Genomic DNA, 19,772 nt, shown 5'->3' with positions numbered 1-19,772 from the left:
GGACTCTACATTGTGTCTGACAGTGGAGCTGTTCTCAGAGCAGTTCACTCTGCAGCACTGACAGTCATCTGCACTTCATTCCTCTGTCAGTCACTGCTGGATGAAGCTCTCCTCTCCACCTCCCAGTAACATGGCCCAGTCAGAGCGTCTCTACACACAAGCTGCTGCTGCTTCAACCTCTCTGGATCATCAGGACACAGCTGCTCCTCTCTCAGCACACACACCGTCCTGTTTACCATCATCACCTCCACCTGCAGAGAGAAGGAGGAAGAGCAGAGGAGATAAACGAGTGTTTCCAGAGACTCTTCATCAGCTGTCAGTCAGTGATGCAGCACATCCAGTATAAAGAGCAGCAGGGACGTCAGTGCTGGGACTGTACTAGGACTCATTGTTGCTTCACTTTTTCTAATCTTTGGATTTTTATTGAAGTTGCTGAAAATGTTTTTCCCTCCTAGTTTGAGTTTGGACTTTCATTCATTAGAAGAACCTTGGTGTGTCCACTCTGAGCTCTGTAGGAACCCCAACAACAAGCCCAACAATCCAGATGGACGGTTCCAGCTGTTAACTGGAGGAATTCCATCCAAACATCTGCTCTCACTAAATTCTTCCTCACCTACAGACTGTGTTCTTCACTGCTTTAAACTTGGAAATCAATGCAGTCATTGGTCTGCGTGCTGCTTTGTTCAGAGAGCTGATTGGCTGTTGACAGTGTTTGATCAGAGCGTGTCAGCCGTTACTATGGTGACCATAAAGGTGAGAAACAGGAAGTGTTTGTGTCCAATCCTGAAGCCTGTCACCGTTCTCCTCTCACAGCTTCACTGAGAAGCTGCAGCTTTACAGGAAACACTGGATCTTTGTTTCATACTGACTGTGTTTAGTACAATACTGCTGACAGCACCACCCACTCACTCCATCACTCTACTGACCACAGAGTCTCCAGTCTGTAGTCTGGACTCTGCTGAAGATCAGACAGCTGCTTCACATCTGGATCCTTCAGGTTGTTAAGTTGTAGGTTCAGCACTCTCAGATGGGAGGGGTTGGACTTCAGTGCTGCTGCCAGATAATCACAGCTGATCTCTGACAAACCACAGTCCATCAATCTGTATAAAGAATGAAAGATGTAAGTTTATTAGACAAAGTGCTTGAAATCATTCAGTGTTTCATCATCTGTTCAGAGCTGAAGAAGGTTCAGAATGTAGAAGTTTAGAAAATGGAAACTCCAAACAGCTGAAGCCAACAGGAAGCAGCTTCAAACAGGAAACTGTGCAGAGTTTCAGACTATATGTCCTGATGCAGCCAGTTGGATTTTGGAGATTTGAATCTCTGTTCTGTGACTAAGTCCTTGAATCATTTCTTCCAGTTGGTCCAACAAGACAGACTAAGTATTGGACATGTGTTGTGGCTCCATCAGGGGAGCTTCTAAATGTGATGTGATGGCCCCTCTGGCTCTGTCAGGTCACAGCACTGAAGAGAGCTCAAACTGGGCACACAGCTGTTCCAGTCTGGACCAAAGACTCTATACTGGGACTGAGGGACTGCTTTGACTGCACCCACTGGGACTTTTTAAAGGCTCATGTTCTCACTTAGATCATCGATTTCTACTGACATTTCTTTCTGGGAAAAATGGGGATTACTTTGCAAACAGGAAGTATTTTCCCCAATAAGCAGCCCTGGATTAGTAAATCACTCCAACATGTTCTCAGGCAGAAGAAGCTGTCTTGTTATGAGGGAGAGAAGAAAAAGATTGAGGCACAGAAACCTGTTGAAAGAGAGATAAAGCAGCTAAAATCAGGTGTAAAAGTAAAGCAGAGGATGAGCTGAATAAAGGACACTCAAGGCTGGCTTGGAAAGGAATGAAGTCCATGGTGGGGATGCAGAACAAGGAGCAAAGATGAATGTCATGCTGAATCAGCAGAAGACTTGGACTCATTTGATTCCAGCTTTGATATCATTGATTTCAATGAAGAGCTTTGTGATTGTAGCAAAGGGCTGGTAGCTCTGAGAGTCCCACTGATGAGGTGTTTGTGTGGAAATCTCTTAGTGGGACCAGAGAGAGAAAAAGCCCTGGTCCTGATGCTGTGGGAGGGAAATGATTGAAGTGTGCTGTGAGGAACTGACTGGGAGATTTTCACACATTTTCCAGTCCTCCTTGGAACAACAGGAAGTTCCCAGCATATGGAAACAAAGGTTAAGTGTCCTATGGCACTCAGTGATGATGGTGCCGTGGCCCCACCACCTCCACCTCTTTGTAAAGGAACTAACTGTAATCTGAAGCTTCAAATGGAACTAAGACTTCCTCCACTAGGTGGCAGTGTCTGATGAGAAAGTGTTAGTGGAGCTGGCCTGGAGTCAGAAACAGGAAGATGCAGGATTTGGGCTGAAATGGGCAAAAGTGGTTAGCACTAGTGCCTTAGAGCAAGAAGGTTGTAGGTTGAAGCTTGTTGGTCAGCTGGGCCTTTCTGTGGAGGTTGGATGTTCTCCCACAGTCCAATGAAATGCTGCTTAGGTTCATTGGTGCTTCTACATTGGCTGTAGGTGTGGATGTGAGGGAGTGCTTCTCTGTCGCTCTCTGTTGGCCCTGTGATGGACTGCTCACCTGTGCAGGTGGACCACGCCTCTTGCCCTATGACAGCTAGGGCACAGGCTGCAGCCCTGTGAGCCTAAGCTGAATAAACAGTTAGCAAAAATGATCCATAGATGGCCTGAAATCCCCCAGTTAGCAGTTTGGTAGATAGCTATGACATGCTAATCCCATCCAGCAGCTGTATTCTACCTGTAAGCTGATCCCTGCTGAGCCAAAGCACTTTTTCATATACAAATTACAACCTTTAATAGAAACCTATTGGTCAGCATCTTATTAGCCTGCTGTTAGCTTCATTCCACAGAAAACTGAGAGAAACTAACAGAGTTGATAAAGAATAAAGAGAAATGTGCTGATTTAAAGCCTTTGAAGTGCTTCAGATGATCTCTGTCCACTTCTGTCCACTCATTCATTCATGTAAGCTTTCTAATGCAGCTTTGATCTTCACAGTCTGCTTGATGAAACTCATTCTAACCCTGAATGTCAGAGTGTTCCTCCTTCTCTTTCCCATCATTCATGCTGGCAGTGGAGGAGATTTGGATGTTGGACTGTGTTTTGGATGATGTGTGTATGTTTGTGTTGGACTGCTGTCTGTAAAGCAAACGCACATTTTGCTTTGGATTTCAGTGTCACACAGACTTTAAGGTGCAATGAAGAGTTTGAGAGTTTCACAGTGAATTTTCCAGTGGAGGATTTTTCTTCTTCTGTGAAGGTTTGAAATGTGAACATTGTTCTGCTGCAGTCAATGGACTAAACCAGAGAAGAAGAAAACAGACTTTACCATGAAGATCCTCAGTGTGGATCAGTATAATATCAGCCTGATGTCTGCAGTTTAGTGTCAGCACAACTTTCACATCATATTCATCTCAGCACAACTAAAACATGCTGACTGACCTCAGAGTTTCAAGTTTACATCCTGGACTCTCCAGGAAACCACACAGATGCTTCACTCCTGGATCCTGCAGCTTGTTGTTGTAGAACAGGTCCAGCTCTCTCAGATGGGAGGGGTTGGACTTCAGTGCTGCTGCCAGATAATCACAGCTGATCTCTGACAAACCACAGCTCTCCAATCTGTATAAAGAATGAAAGATGTAAGTTTATTAGACAAAGTGCTTGAAATCATTCAGTGTTTCATCATCTGTTCAGAGCTGAAGAAGGTTCAGAATGTAGAAGTTTAGAAAATGGAAACTCCAAACAGCTGAAGCCAACAGGAAGCAGCTTCAAACAAACACAACAAGAGAAAAAACTCTGAATGTTTCACATTAAAGTCGTACATTTCTCATAAAAACAGGACAAAGACTTGAAAAAGTCGTGTTTTTCCTTCCAGGAACCACATGGCTTCACTTTTAAAGGTGAAGTGTGACAGAAATGGACATATTTGAAGTCCAACACCTTTTTCCAGTCACATTATTAAAGCAGACAAACTACAAGCTCATTTTCATTCCAACAAGTCATCTTCTGACCTGGACTAACAACACTGGTCTCTATGTGCAGCTGGCTGTGAGACCAGTGCTCAGGGAGCGTCTACAAAGTGCAACACTGAAAGAACATCACACACTCATTTGCTTCCAGCACTTTCACACAAACATCTACTGTCATTATTGTCACCAAACTCTGTGGATCCTTTATTGCAAATTCAAATGGGATCAAATGGTCAGACAAAAGAGGGTTATGAGGAAATATGATGAAATGTTGTGTATTAGCAGCAAGTTATTGAATCTTTTTCCTCAGAAACCAAACAAAATGATTGACAAACATGTTTTTACAAACTCAGTGTTGGACTTGGATCAGCAGGATAAGCTGATGTTTAAAGGCATTTGAGTCTCGCTGTATGAGAGTCCAGTTCTTACTCAATATTTATGGATGATGTTCTTTCAGTGTTGCACTTTGTAGACGCTCCCTGAGCCTCACAGCCAGCTGCACATGGACCAGCTGACATTACCCAGCATTAGAGGCGGCTGTAAAAAATTCATGTTCCCATTTAAATGGTTTTAATTTGAATAAAACGATGTTGATTCATTCAATCCTGAATCGATGTTTAATATAAATGTATTTTGCCAGAATCTCAGGTTAAAGCTCACAAACTATTTCAACAAGCAGCAAACAGCTAAAACAGTAAATGAGAGCAGCTAAACACACAAAGATGGAAACACAGAGCGTGGATCGTTCACTCGACGGCACGTACACGGACACGCCGTCGGGGCTGAAAGTGGACAGCTCACAGATCCTGAAGCTGCAGGTTTCATCTGTCTCCAACCAAAACTGAGTGAAGCAGCAGCAAAAGAAGATCCAAACTCTGCTTCACGTTTGATCAATATGCTCATGAATTCTCTCTGACTTTGGCTGTTCCTGCCTGCACAGCTCTCTCTCTCTCAGTGTACTCCAAGAACAGCTTCAAACATCTGTTTCTGCATCATTCACTGTTTATTAGCCACCAGTCTGCTGTTGTGTTCAGTGCTGTCGGCCTCTGACAGTAAAGCCTCATTTCTGCTGTTCCATGGAAACTTTTTAAAATGATGACAGATTACAAACTCTCAGCTGTGTCTGTAATCAAACCTCTGTAACTTTGCTTCACTTCAGCAGCATCAGCTCATGTTCACATGTTGCTTCATGGTTTGCTTCAGTTTTTGATCGACTGCAGAATATTTTGAAGGTTATCTGCTATAAAAAGCCAGAAGAGGAAAATCTGCTTCATGTGTTTCTGTTTGATCCTCAGTGACTTTGACACAAAGGCCTCTGCTGTGATGATCACACCTCTGATCAAGTCTCACAGTGTCACAACTGATAAATGATCAGAGTTAGAATATTTCTGACTGTCTGCTGTGTGCCGTGACCTTTGACCTGCTAAAGACAGTCAGCTGTGGATTATTCATTGTTGTGTCTGATACTTAGAACTGTGAGGAAGAAGCTACACAGTTAATCAGGGTCCCCTCTCTCTGAATCAGGAAAGGTGGGCAGGCCGCGTGTGGGCCGCGGGCCATACGTTGAGTATCACTGTTTGAAATGTGAACATTGTTCTGCTGCAGTCAATGGACTAAACCAGAGAAGAAGAAAACAGACTTTACCATGAAGATCCTCAGTGTGGATCAGTATAATATCAGCCTGATGTCTGCAGTTTAGTGTCAGCACAACTTTCACATCATATTCATCTCAGCACAACTAAAACATGCTGACTGACCTCAGAGTTTCAAGTTTACATCCTGGACTCTCCAGGAAACCACACAGATGCTTCACTCCTGGATCCTTCAGGTTGTAGTTCCTGCTCAGGTCCAGCTCTCTCAGATGGGAGGGGTTGGACTTCAGTGCTGCTGCCAGATAATCACAGCTGATCTCTGACAAACCACAGCTCTCCAATCTGTATAAAGAATGAAAGATGTAAGTTTATTAGACAAAGTGCTTGAAATCATTCAGTGTTTCATCATCTGTTCAGAGCTGAAGAAGGTTCAGAATGTAGAAGTTTAGAAAATGGAAACTCCAAACAGCTGAAGCCAACAGGAAGCAGCTTCAAACAAACACAACAAGAGAAAAAACTCTGAATGTTTCACATTAAAGTCGTACATGTCTCATAAAAACAGGACAAAGACTTGAAAAAGTCGTGTTTTTCCTTCCAGGAACCACATGGCTTCACTTTTAAAGGTGAAGTGTGACAGAAATGGACATATTTGAAGTCCAACACCTTTTTCCAGTCACATTATTAAAGCAGACAAACTACAAGCTCATTTTCATTCCAACAAGTCATCTTCTGACCTGGACTAACAACACTGGTCTCTATGTGCAGCTGGCTGTGAGACCAGTGCTCAGGGAGCGTCTACAAAGTGCAACACTGAAAGAACATCACACACTCATTTGCTTCCAGCACTTTCACACAAACATCTACTGTCATTATTGTCACCAAACTCTGTGGATCCTTTATTGCAAATTCAAATGGGATCAAATGGTCAGACAAAAGAGGGTTATGAGGAAATATGATGAAATGTTGTGTATTAGCAGCAAGTTATTGAATCATTTTCCTCAGAAACCAAACAAAATGATTGACAAACATGTTTTTACAAACTCAGTGTTGGACTTGGATCAGCAGGATAAGCTGATGTTTAAAGGCATTTGAGTCTCGCTGTATGAGAGTCCAGTTCTTACTCAATATTTATGGATGATGTTCTTTCAGTGTTGCACTTTGTAGACGCTCCCTGAGCCTCACAGCCAGCTGCACATGGACCAGCTGACATTACCCAGCATTAGAGGCGGCTGTAAAAAATTCATGTTCCCATTTGAATGGTTTTAATTTGAATAAAACGATGTTGATTCATTCAATCCTGAATCGATGTTTAATATAAATGTATTTTGCCAGAATCTCAGGTTAAAGCTCACAAACTATTTCAACAAGCAGCAAACAGATAAAACAGTAAATGAGAGCAGCTAAACACATAAAGATGGAAACACAGAGCGTGGATCGTTCACTCGACGGCACGTACACGGACACGCCGTCGGGGCTGAAAGTGGACAGCTCACAGATCCTGAAGCTGCAGGTTTCATCTGTCTCCAACCAAAACTGAGTGAAGCAGCAGCAAAAGAAGATCCAAACTCTGCTTCACGTTTGATCAATATGCTCATGAATTCTCTCTGACTTTGGCTGTTCCTGCCTGCACAGCTCTCTCTCTCTCAGTGTACTCCAAGAACAGCTTCAAACATCTGTTTCTGCATCATTCACTGTTTATTAGCCACCAGTCTGCTGTTGTGTTCAGTGCTGTCGGCCTCTGACAGTAAAGCCTCATTTCTGCTGTTCCATGGAAACTTTTTAAAATGATGACAGATTACAAACTCTCAGCTGTGTCTGTAATCAAACCTCTGTAACTTTGCTTCACTTCAGCAGCATCAGCTCATGTTCACATGTTGATTCATGGTTTTCATGGTTGATTCTCCTCATTTTTTCAAAAATGACCTCTGACAGGAAAGTCTCATTTCTGCTGCTCAACACTGAAGAAATGTAAACTTTTCAAAATGATGACAAATTGGAAAACACCTAAACCCAGGAGATGTAACCCTTCTCTCTGGGGCGGAGGCAAGCGGACCACCTCTTTGATTAGAGCTGTGTCTCTAATCAAAGCAGAGATGGAACGATGCCACTTTTTTTTTTTAATATCTTGCTGCATTTTGTATAAATTCATACTCAAGTTTAAAAAATCTAAACACTAAAGCTGTTCTGTTATACCTGTCTGCAAAAACACACTGCAGCCAAAACATTAGACAATACTGATCTTTGTATTTAAACTTTTTTCAGAACTTTAAATCTAAGTATTTAAAGTAATATTCAAAAGTCATTTAAATCATTTTTATGCAGACTTCAAAAACTCTTTGGTTGTGAATAAAAGAAGTGCAACATCAGCACAAAATAATGTTTCTATTGAACAACTAACACAAACAGGTTGTAGAATGGAGCCTTTTCTACTCACAGCTGAACAGAAACAACATCCAGAGTGGAAAACAGTGCAAATAACTGCAAACAGGCTTCATGACACTCATGTTTGTTCAGATTCACTCCCTGCTCTCACACACCAACTCCAGACCTGCATTCATCTTTTCCCTCTGAACCCCCCAAACATACAAACCCTGAGACACTACCATTGCCCTTTCACTGACTGCCCCACTCCACCATTTGACCCTTAGAACTGAAGACGCTTCTCTCATAAGAGGTGAAACATCTTCAAGGAAACTTAAAGAAGTCCAGACGCTTTTCTTTCCAAGCTCCTTAGACTACGATGACCTGGATGTCTGAGAACCTTCACAGACTGATTTTACAAGAACAACTTGTGTCAAAAATCCCTGGCAGTGCCTCTCTGTCACACACACAAATCACTACAGTTACAAATTTAATAACTTAAAAAGTAAAAAGACCACTTTTGAGCCGTGTCTTTTTGGCCGTAAAGAATACCAAAAGAACCGAAATTTAATAACATTAAAACCAAACAATAAATGAGCAAAGTAGTGCATGATAAATATAGACAAATACAAAGTGCAATATAGAAACACTGGGTAAAAAGAAATGAACAATTAAAAAGGAGGATAACAGATGTGAGCAGTAGTTAAACAGTAGAAATAAATATATAATAAACAAACAAAAATAGATAATAAATGAAAGCCAGGTCTGAAAGGTGAGTTTGGCTTTAAAAGCATGAAAACACACTGCTGTCTTCAGGAAGGCTGCTCCAGTAACAGAAAGTCATCTACATGTGGGTTTAGTTCTGACTTTAGGGACAAGTAAAAAAATAAAATAAAATAAAAACATCTGTCCAGACAACCTGACAGTCAAAAATATAAACTCAGGAACTTAAAAGGAAAATTGTGCTGACTTTGAACGTCCGCATCAAGATAAACTTACAGATTTAAGAGTCAAAAAGTGTCAAAAAGTCTGTATCCTTACCTGAGAGTTTCAAGTTTACAGTCAGGACTCTTTAGTCCAACACACAGCAAATCCAATCCTGAATCCTGCAGCTTGTTCGAGCTCAGGTCCAGCTCTCTCAGATGATTGGATGGGGAGCTGAGAATTTCAGACAAAGCTTCAAAGCTTCTTTTTGAGAGTTTACAATCTCTCAGCCTGAGGAAGAATAACAATGGAGACATATTCTTTTATTCATCTAGCATTATTAAACATATTTGTTCATAGATTCACTTACAGCACTTTCTTGGATGCTTTGACCACTGGCAGCAGCTTCAAAAATGCCTTCTCTGAACGGGAGTATTTCTCCAGGTCGAACTCATCCAGATCTGATGACAGTAAGATGAAGACCAGAGCTGACCACTGAGCAGGAGACAGTTGATCTGTGGAGAGACGTCCTGATCTCAGGGACTGTTGGATCTCCTCCACTAGAGAACGATCATCCAGTTCATTCAGACAGTGGAACAGGTTGATGCTTTTCTCTGCAGACAGTTTCCCACTGAGCTTCTTCTTGATGTAGTGAACTGTTTCCTGATTGGTCTGTGAGCTACTTCCTGTCTGTGTCAGCATGCATAGGAGATCCTGATTGGTCTGCAGTGAAAGACCCAGGAGGAAGCGGAGGAACAAGTCCAGGTGGCCATTTGGACTCTCTAAGGCTTTGTCCACAGCACTCTGGTAGAAGTCTTTTACAGTAAGTGTTTTCTGGAAGATTTTAAAGCGAGGAGATTGTTTCTTAAGCAGGTTGACTCCAGAGTTGATGAAGGTCAGATAGACATGAAGAGCAGCAAAGAACTCCTGAATGCTCAGATGGATGAAACAGTAAACAACGTTGTTGAACATGTGGCACTCATCAGCTTTAAAGATCTGTGTGAACACTCCTGAGTACACTGAGGCTGCTCTGATATTGATGCCACACTCTGTCAGGTCTGATTCATAGAAGATCAGGTTTCCTTTCTGCAGCTGATCAAAGGCCAGTTTTCCCAGAGACTCAATGATCTTCCTGCATGACTCTGTCTCAGCTCCTCCATCATACTTGATGTCCTTCGTTTTTAGGTGAAATAGCACAAGGCGTAGGTAGAGCTCTGTGAGAGTCTTAGGCAGATCTTTGCTCTCTTTGTTCTTCATGACAAACTCCAGAACTGTAGCAGTGATCCAGCAGAAGACTGGGATGTGGCACATGATGTGGAGGCTTCGTGATGTCTTGATGTGGGAGATGATGCTGCTGGCCTGCTCCTCATCTCTGAATCTCTTCCTGAAGTACTCCTCCTTCTGTGGGTCAGTGAACCCTCTGACCTCTGTCACCACGCCAACACAGTCTGGGATCTGATTGGCTGCTGCAGGTCGTGTGGTTATCCAGAGGCGAGCAGAGGGAAGCAGTTTCCCCCTAATGAGGTTTATCAGCAGCACATCCACTGAGGTGGACTTTCTAGGGTCAGTCAGGATTGTAGTTTTGTGGAAGTCCAGAGGAGGTCGACACTCATCCAGACCATCAAAGATGAACACAACCTGGAAGTCTTCAAAGATGTAGATTCCTGCTTCTTTGGTTTCAGTGAAGAAGTAATGAACAAGTTCCACCAAGCTGAACTTTTCCTCTTTCAGCAGATTCAGCTCTCTGAAAGTGAATGGAAACATGAACTGGATGTCCTGGTTGGCTTTGTCTTCAGCCCAGTCCAGAGTGAACTTCTGTGTTAGGACTGTTTTCCCAATGCCAGCCACTCCCATTGTCAGCACTGTTCTGATTGGTTTATCTCTTCCAGGTGGGAGTTTAAAGATGTCTTCTTGTCTGATGGTTGTTTCTGGTCTGTCTGGTTTCCTGGATGCTGTTTCAATCTGTCTAACCTCATGTTCATCATTGACCTCTGCAGTCCCTCCCCCTGTGATGTAGAGCTCTGTGTAGAACTGACTCAGGAGGGTCGGGTTTTCTGTTGTAGAAATCCCCTCGAGCACACACTGGAACTTCTGCTTCAGGTCTGACTTGAGTTTGAGCTGACACTCAGTGAGAATCTCTGCATGAATAAACAGCAAATGACACAAATGAGAAAACTGCATTCTGGTTACTGTGGTTATGTGTTCAGTTCACTGGACTCTTGGTGTCATGATCCGGGTGAGTCTGAGTAACTTTCCACAGCATCAGCTCTCCTCCCCTGGGTGGAGCCCTCCTCACTCCTCCCTGCTCCTCACCTGTTGCTAATTACTCCGGCAGTATCTATGAGCAGCACTCACAATGAACCTTCTCCAGATTGTCTGCTTAGCACAGTCAGTTCTCTGCCTCACATTTTGTCTTGTGCTCCTCAGCTTGTTTCGCGTAACCCTCTTTTCCTGTTCCCTAGTCGGCACCTGGATACATCTTCCAACTCTCGCCATAAGTCACGCCTCAGGATTCTGGCCTGCCACTGCTGGGAAAACTCACTCTTGCAAACTGCCATCCTCAGCTGCCTGCCTCCCTGTGCACCCACATCTCACTCTGTACCCAGATTTAATTCATCTCCTCCTCCAGCTGATCTCCACCTGCAGCCACGTAACACCTCTTAGTTTTTAAATCTTGGACTCATTCACTACACTGTGGACCACTCTGATTATTATCTCCTTTGTTCCAGTGATCCTGGATAGTTTCTATTCGCCCGATTCTGCCCCTGTTGTTCCTTTGACCTGCCTCAGCTTATGTTCTGGCCTCAGCTCTGCACTTCTCATAATACCTCGCTTGCTGTTGAATTTAGCCGTGATTCAGCTTTCTCCGTCAAGAAATCTAGTAAAATACATTTCTGTTAAAAGTCACTCAGCCTCCGTTTTTTGGTTCTGTGCTTGACTCCATTCCTTTTCATGAGCCATTGAGCCCTGACACTTGGGTTATAACTAGACTTGTAGTCAAGACCGCCTAATCCGAGACCAAGACAAGACCAAGACCAGAGGGTATCGAGACCAAGACAAGACCAAGACCAAGTTGAGACGAGACCAAGACCGAGACTGAGACGAGACGAGACCAAGACCGAGACAAAAAAAGTCTTTAAACTGCAGCCAGATGCTATTCTATATACATATGCAGGACACCTTAAACTAGTTTTTTAATTAAGCAACAAGGCAGAACAAAGTCGGGCCTGTATCAAGACACAGGGACTAAACCCCAATTCAACCAGACCCAGAACTGATCTGGAATTAAAACAGGACTACAACAGTAACCAAGACAGAACCAGAATCAGAACTAGATGATAGTAGCACTAAAAAATCATCATAGACCTGCACTACACTTATTTTTTAATTCTACCAAAGTACAATATTTAGATTGAGAAAAGTTTATATAATTATGTAGCCTTGTTGTGCAAACGTAATAAATATAGAATTTGAAAAGTAACAAATGGTATCTAAAAAGAAACACTAGGTACTAGATACATGTTCTGATGAGTTTTGGCAAACAACCATTTGACTAACATGTGTGTCTCACCTGCTCTTGTTCATCTCTGTTCTGTCCTCATTCTCTCTCTCCCTCTCTGCTCCTCTCTCTCTCCCTCTTTGTGCTGACAATCAAGCCAAACACCAACATCATCAACTATACAGTTGAAACCACATATTTATGTACTCTTCAGATAAAAACACAAACACTTTTTAATTGTAACATCAAATCAGACTAAATGTTTATTTTTTTAAATTGATAAATATAAAAAACATATTTGTTAACTTTAAGAGTAAAGAGAGAAACTATCTGTATTTCTTAATAGCAAATGGCACCAAATTGTATTCAGATTGAGCCACACTTATGGAGCTCCACAGTTCTTTTCCTGGTGTTTTGGTTGATATCTCTTGATTTCCCCATGTCAAAGAAACAGGCTCTGTGTTTTGCCTTATATGCATCCACAGCTGTGCCACCAGTTTACTCACATGGACTCTACTAACCTATCAGAAGCTTCTTCAGCTCAGAATCGAATCGTCTGGAGTTTCTTATTAATTAACAATAAACTTAGTGTACATGTACTCCTAAATTTGATGAAAGTGATTAAAATAGACAGCTCCCTCTTTTTATTCTGACATTTAACTAATTCAAAAGATATTTCAACATTTATTTATCTAAAACAAAAGTTTACTCTAAATTGATGTTTAACAGTAAAAAAAAGTTTTTATGTTTTCTCCATAAAGTGTATGTAAATATCTGGTTTCAAATAACCTCCTGTGTACACATGAATATCTGCTCTTTGGGTTGGTTTGATTAAAATGGGACCAGCAGCAGGTTTAAGGTTGTACATTAAGATTGTGTACATCAGTACACAATTGAAACCGATTTAGAGAGTTTGTTTAGCCGTGGAGGGTAACAACTGAAAATATGAAATGTAAATCTCTAAAGAAACAGCATTGTTGCTGTTCGGCTTTTCATTTCGCCATTTGTTGATTCACTCGAAGAGCAAGTAACGCAACCAAGTGATCAGTTTGATATCAATCTTTTGTGATACACCGTCATATTTACATTATTAGTTCAGTACGAATGATTTGCTTTGGTACCTGGTCAAACTTAAGTTCTCCTCTGTCTGCAGCAAACTCGCAGCCAGCAGCTTCTCCCCCCTGGCTCACATGGGTGCTGTGCTCAGTCGCCTAGTGCCTGAGCTCGGATCATACCAAAATTAGGGGGAATTTACGACGGTGCGCTCTGTGCTTCGTGTGTTGTTTTTGTTTTATACAGTTGTCAGTCAGGCATCTAACTAAAAAATTACACTCCAAAAGACCCCATGCTTCTGAAAAAATGACCCGGGCTTAAGCCCAGTAAGCCACCCCCCCCGCTCCGCTGATGGTTGACTCCAAATCTCCCGAACACTATGTCGATTTGAGAACGCAAGACCGAAACAGCGAGACCAAGACCGAGACCAAGACAAAAGTCCGTCGAGACCAAGACGAGACCAAGACCACGTAAAAGTGGTCTCGAGACCGGTCTCGAGACATCCAACTCTAGTTATAACTGAGGGCAGGTTTTATAGAGACACATTCGATTTAATTATGTTTATTTATACAGCACCAAATCAATACTAGCAACATTTCACATATTACATAAACAACACTATGGAGCCAGTGATGAATAAATATGTAGAATAAATGAAAGAATTTCAAGTATAAACGTTTTTTTTAATTCCTCCAAATAACAACAACAGTCACCCCAATGTGCTTTATATTGTAAGATAAAGAACCTACAATAATACAACAGAAAAAAACCCAACTATCTTTTTGGGTCCTGAGAACTGAAGGCTCTGCCTCCCATTCTACTTTTAAATACTCTGTGAACAACAAGTAGGCCTGCAGTGTGAGAGCGAAGTGCTCTAATAGGGTCATATGGTACTACAAGGTCATTAAGATAAGATGGGGCCTGATTATTTAAGACCTTGTATGTGAGGAGCAGGATTTTGAATTCTGGATTTAACAGGAAGCCAATGAAGGGAAGCCGATACAGGAGAAATCTGCTCTCTCTTTCTAGTCCCTGTCAGGACTCTTGCTGCAGCATTTTGGATTAACTGAAGGCTTTTCAGGGAATTTTTTGGACTTCCTGATAATAATGAATTGGAAGTAATAAATGCATGAACTAGTTTTTCAGAGTCTCTCTGAGACAGGATATTTCTAACTTTAGTTGCACAAATGGAAGAAAGCAGTCTTACATGTTTGTTTAATATGTGCGTTGAAGGACATGTCCTGGTCAAAAATGACTCCAAGGTTCCTCACAGTGTTACTGGAGGCCAAGGTAATGCCATCCAGAGTACGAATCTGGTTAGATACCATATTTCTAAGATTTTCAGGGCCGAGTACAATAACCTCAGTTTGATCTGTATTAAGAAGCAGAAAGTTAGCGGCCATCCAGGTCTTTATGTCTTTAAGACATTCCTGCAGTTTAACTCATTGGTGTGTGTTATCTGGCTTCATGGACAGATGGAGCTGGGTGTCATCAGCATAGCAGTGTAAATGTATGCTATGTCTTCTAATGATGCTGCCTAAGGGAAGCTTGGTAACTGGAGCGTTGCCAGCAGAAGGCTGAAGTGGAATCTCCCAGAAAGCTGCAGAAGAAAAAACATGAGCTGAAATGGTGGATTTCAGTCATATAAGGAGAACTGTGGCTTTCCTCCAACTTTTGACCAATCACCTTAGTGTCCTGTTTATAAACCATAATAAAAAGCATTTACTGTGTGGGCATTTTTTTGTTTGGGTCTCCAAACAGCAGAAAGAAATGGCAGCCATTTTTTTTAACTTTACCTTCAACTGGTAAATAGATTTAAGAGAAAGCACTTTGATCATATTTGTGACGTGTCCCAAACTGTTGTTGTCGCCTCATTTATGTTGATAAAACAGCTCTAAAACCAATCTGACAATATAAATCTGTAAAATGGGCAGAAAACCTGCTGCTGGTCCCATTTTAATCAAACCAACCCAAAGAGCAGATATTCATGTGTACACAGGAGGTTATTTGTGCAGATGCATAAAACACAAACTGTTGGCTTTCTGCAGTCTCTCACTCCTGAAAGTGTTGGCAAGTGTTTTGGATTTATTATTTATATAGATTTTAATGGCACCTGTGTAATGTTAACTAATGTTTTTATTGTTTATGTATTTTTTGTTTAGTCATTCCCTGACTTACCTGTGGGTTCTGGGATGGTTTTATTTAAATTCTCCAACAGATCATTCTTGTTTATCCTCCCCAAAAGATTTTTAGTGACTTCAAAAGTGTTGATAGAGTAGGTATCAAACATCAGATCCACTATGTCCGTCCTCTCTGCATTCTCCAGTTCACTCTCTGGGATTGCTGGTAAACCTTCTACAGACCCGTTCTTCAGATGCCACTTAAATTCTTCAAAGTCATCACGTCCCAAATCCTTCAAAGTCCCCAGAAGGATTTCTTTAGGTGTCGTCATCTTTTACCCTGTAAGGATCCGATAAACAAAGACTGTAACAACAGCTGGAGAGGTAATTGTCTGATTTATCAGAATTTAACTTGATTCTAACAGCAGTTCATCACAATAAATTTCTAAGGCTCAGAATGCAACAAAATTGCACATGAAGAAGCACATAGAGAAGTATCCAAGTAACACTTTGCTACAATATAAAACAAACAATTATAAATAAAGAAAATATATAAACTAAATATATACACTACCCGTCAAACGTTTTAGAACAGCCCAATTTTTCCAGTGTTTTTGTCACGGTTTGCGAGCCGTGTGTAAATTATCAAAGGACCCTTTATGCAGGCAGCTCAGATGCAAGTGAGTTTATTCATCACATGGTGATACAAACAGAAATGGCGAAGGTGAGCATGGAAACTAAGCAAAAACCTAAAAACTAATAGTACACGAATATGAAGAAGTACACGAAGGGAAGACGAAAACACGGAACACAAGGGGTGGAAGCAAAGCACCACAACACATCACTATATAGACAGTTACACAGAGGGAGACACAGAAGGCAACAACACAGGGCGGAACAAATGGACAGAGAAGACTAAACACAGAACAGAGCGCACAGAGAAACAAGGGGGACAGGGAATCAAAACCTAGGAAGCATAGAATAACTCACAAACTAAACTGACATAACACAAAAATCACAAAGAACTGAAACCACTAGCTCAGGAGACCCAGGACCCTGACAGATACACAGACAAACCAGCAACTAACAGAGGCAAACACAAGGCTTAAATACACATAGGGATAACGAGGGAATGAGACACAGAAGGAGGACACAGCTGGGAGTGATTGACAAGACGAGACAGAGGAAACGCAAACCAAACACACTGACATGAGACACGGACCTTCACAACAAAGCAGGAAATAGAAAGACTGAACTTAGAGGTACAACAAAACACAGAACCAAAACGTAAGAATAAACAAAGATACATCATGAAATCAAAGATTAACAATACAAAACAGAAAACACTGAGTCACAGACCCAGGATCGTGACAGTTTTATTGAAAATATCCTTTTTATTTCTCATTGCGCTCTGAAATGAAAGCATAGTACAAATAAGCAGTTGGAGTTAAAAATAAATCATGAAACACATTTATAGACCAAAGTTTATTCTAAACGTTTGACTGAACACACCCGTGGCTTCTGTCTACAATAGAAATCAAATATTCTCCCATATCTGTAGCAGATGTTCCCGTAAACGTGGACCTTGTAATAATAATAATAATAATAATAACTTTATTTATAAAGCGCTTTCAAACAAAGTGCTGTACAACTAAAGAGATAAATAAAATAAAAGCGATACATAGCAATACAGGTAAAAGACACAATACAAGTTAAAAACAATAAAAATGTAAAAACTAAAAGCCATAGAATTAAGACATGTAGGATCGGGTGAACAAATGTGTCTTCAACTTGGTTTTAAAAACCTCCACAGAGCAGCCTGCCGAATATCTTGTGGGAGGTTGTTCCACAGAAACGGGGCATGAAAAGAAAAAGCTCTCCAATTGTCTTTTTTCTGGCTCTAAGAACTTTTAGAAGACCAGAGTCCTGAGATCGGAGAGCACGAGATGGAACATAAAGGTGTAAAAGGTCGGAGAGGTATGAAGGTGCCAATCCGTTTAAAGCCTTGTAGGTGAGCAGCAGGACCTTAAAATCTGCTCGAACCTGACAAGGTAGCCAGTGAAGAGATCTCAGAACAGGGGTAATGTGCTCAAATTTCCCAGTTCTTGTTAAAATGCGAGCAGCTGCATTTTGCACCAACGCCAGAATCTCAGGTTAAACCTCACAAAACTTTAACAACCACCAAACAGCTGAAACAGTAAATGAGAGCAGGAACACGGATTCTGCACAAAGACGTAAACACAAAGCTCAGAGCCGCCGACACATCAGAATCAGTGCGATGTCGCCTTTCTCACCCGATGGCACGGACACGGTCGGGGCTGAAAGCCGACAGCTCGCTGATTCTGATGTTTCGGCGGCTCCGAGCTTTGTGTTTACGTCCTTTTTACGCTGATTCTAAAGCTGTTAGTTTTATCTCTCTCCAAACAATATTGACTGAACCAGCAGCAAAAGAAGATCCAAACTACGCTTCACATAAACATCGTCATGAACTCACTCTGACTTTTGCTGTTTTGCTTCCACCAGGATAAAATCACACGTCATGCACAGCTCTCTCTCTCTCTCTCTCTCTCTCTCTCACACACACAGTTTCCTGTCTAAAAATCTGTTTTCTGCATTATTCGCTTGCTTGTTACGCACAAGTCTACCGTTGTTTACAGCGCTGTCGGCCGCTGTTTTTTTCCTTTTACTTACTTCCAAAAAGAAAACCTAATTTCTGCCGTTCAACAGGCTTCTGAACAAATTTAAACTTTTTAAAATTATGCAAATTGCAAAACGCTGTGTCTCTAATAAAACCGCTGTAACTTCAGAGGTAATGTTCATATGTTGATTAATGGTTTTCTTTCGTTTTTGATCTACTGTAGAATATTTTTATAAAACCACCTTCATGTTTTTCTGTTTTATCTTCAGCTACTTTGACACAAAGGCCTCTGCTGTGATGCTCACACCTTTGATAAAGTCTTGCGAGTGTCAGCTTCCTTTTTATAGATACAAAAATATGTAAATGTACTGATCTGAATTATAATATTTCTGACTGTCTGAGGCAAAATTTCCCAGATTCAAATCGAATTGAATCGAATCGTGGATCGAATTGATTCAGGACCTTGTGAATCGGAATCAAATTGATTCTAGAATTCAGTGTCGATACCCTGCCCTATTTGCGACCATGTCAACATCCAGCCCAGGCTTTTTCAAGATTGGTACTACCACAGCTGATTTAAAACATTCAGGAAAGACTCAATGAAGTATTTAAAAGAAACAGGTTGTAGGGTCCTAATGCTGACCACAGTTCCTTTATAGCCCAGGCTGGTAGAGGATCCAAAGAACAGGTTGTACATCGAGCTGCTTTTACAACCTTACTTAATCCAGAAAGGGAAATAGAGATGGACCAATGCGATTGTTACAGGCCTTCGATGGGGTCTGTTTTTAAACTGTTTTTTTAACAGAAAAGCAGAGACAGGAGACATCAGTTGCGTTCGGTCTGCAGGCTCTTCCTCGTCTGATTTATTAACAGAGTTTAACAACGTCCTTTTCTTTTCATTTAGACACACACATTTCTCTTTTAACAACACAAACATTCAATTAGGTCCATAGCTCAAACCCTTTTGGTTACCTTGCACTCTCGCAAGAATAAACTTACAAAATAATCATTGTATATGAACGTCCTTATTTACAATAAATCTGTAACCAATTTTACTGCATTTCAGCATCAAAACATTTCTGTGCAGCACCACTAACACTGCAATTAACCCGCTTATGTCACCTTTATACTTTTCTTATACTTTAACAGATTCAAACAATATATTACATTTGTAACCAATAAACAAAAATATTCTTCCCTTGCTCACAAACAGTTCACAATCATCCACAAACAGTATACATCAGACTATTTACATTTGACACATAAGAACTGGGTAGGTCCTAATCAACTGTAACTTCCAATAATGCCAGGATAAAAGAAGTGTCTAAGAGCTCCATTTGTCACAAAATAAAACAGGTAATAAGACCAGCTGCCTATTTAGACTACGAGTGAAATGGCGGCTGCCATTACAAATGGCGGTATAGTTAGCTTTCTCTCAATCAGTGAAAACACACTCTCTCACAACATTCGTGGTCTTTAAACAAAGACAGAAAAAGGTTTCTTGCCTTTATATGTACATTGCAGTGAGCAAACTTGAACCACTAACCTGTTTTTTTAACAGAAAAGCAGAGACAGGAGACATC

General features: G+C 41.2%; 1 protein-coding gene across 1 annotated transcript in view; it reads right to left on the bottom strand.

Moving 5' to 3' along the window:
• LOC113016963 (NACHT, LRR and PYD domains-containing protein 12-like) overlaps nucleotides 1-19,772 on the bottom strand; it is a 405,899-nt gene that overhangs the window by 219,394 nt on the left and 166,733 nt on the right. Inside the window, exon 5 of the mRNA XM_080296781.1 lies at nucleotides 927-1,100. Within this exon, the coding sequence (XP_080152907.1) occupies nucleotides 927-1,100 (174 nt within the window). The remainder of the gene's footprint in view (nucleotides 1-926; nucleotides 1,101-19,772) is intronic.

This window comes from Astatotilapia calliptera, chromosome 23, assembly GCF_964374335.1.
Source record: "Astatotilapia calliptera chromosome 23, fAstCal68.1, whole genome shotgun sequence".
In the NCBI taxonomy this organism is placed as follows: Eukaryota; Metazoa; Chordata; class Actinopteri; order Cichliformes; family Cichlidae; genus Astatotilapia; species Astatotilapia calliptera.
The sequence above is the reverse complement of the archived record's forward strand: the minus strand, read 5'-3'. Positions and strand labels throughout refer to the sequence as shown.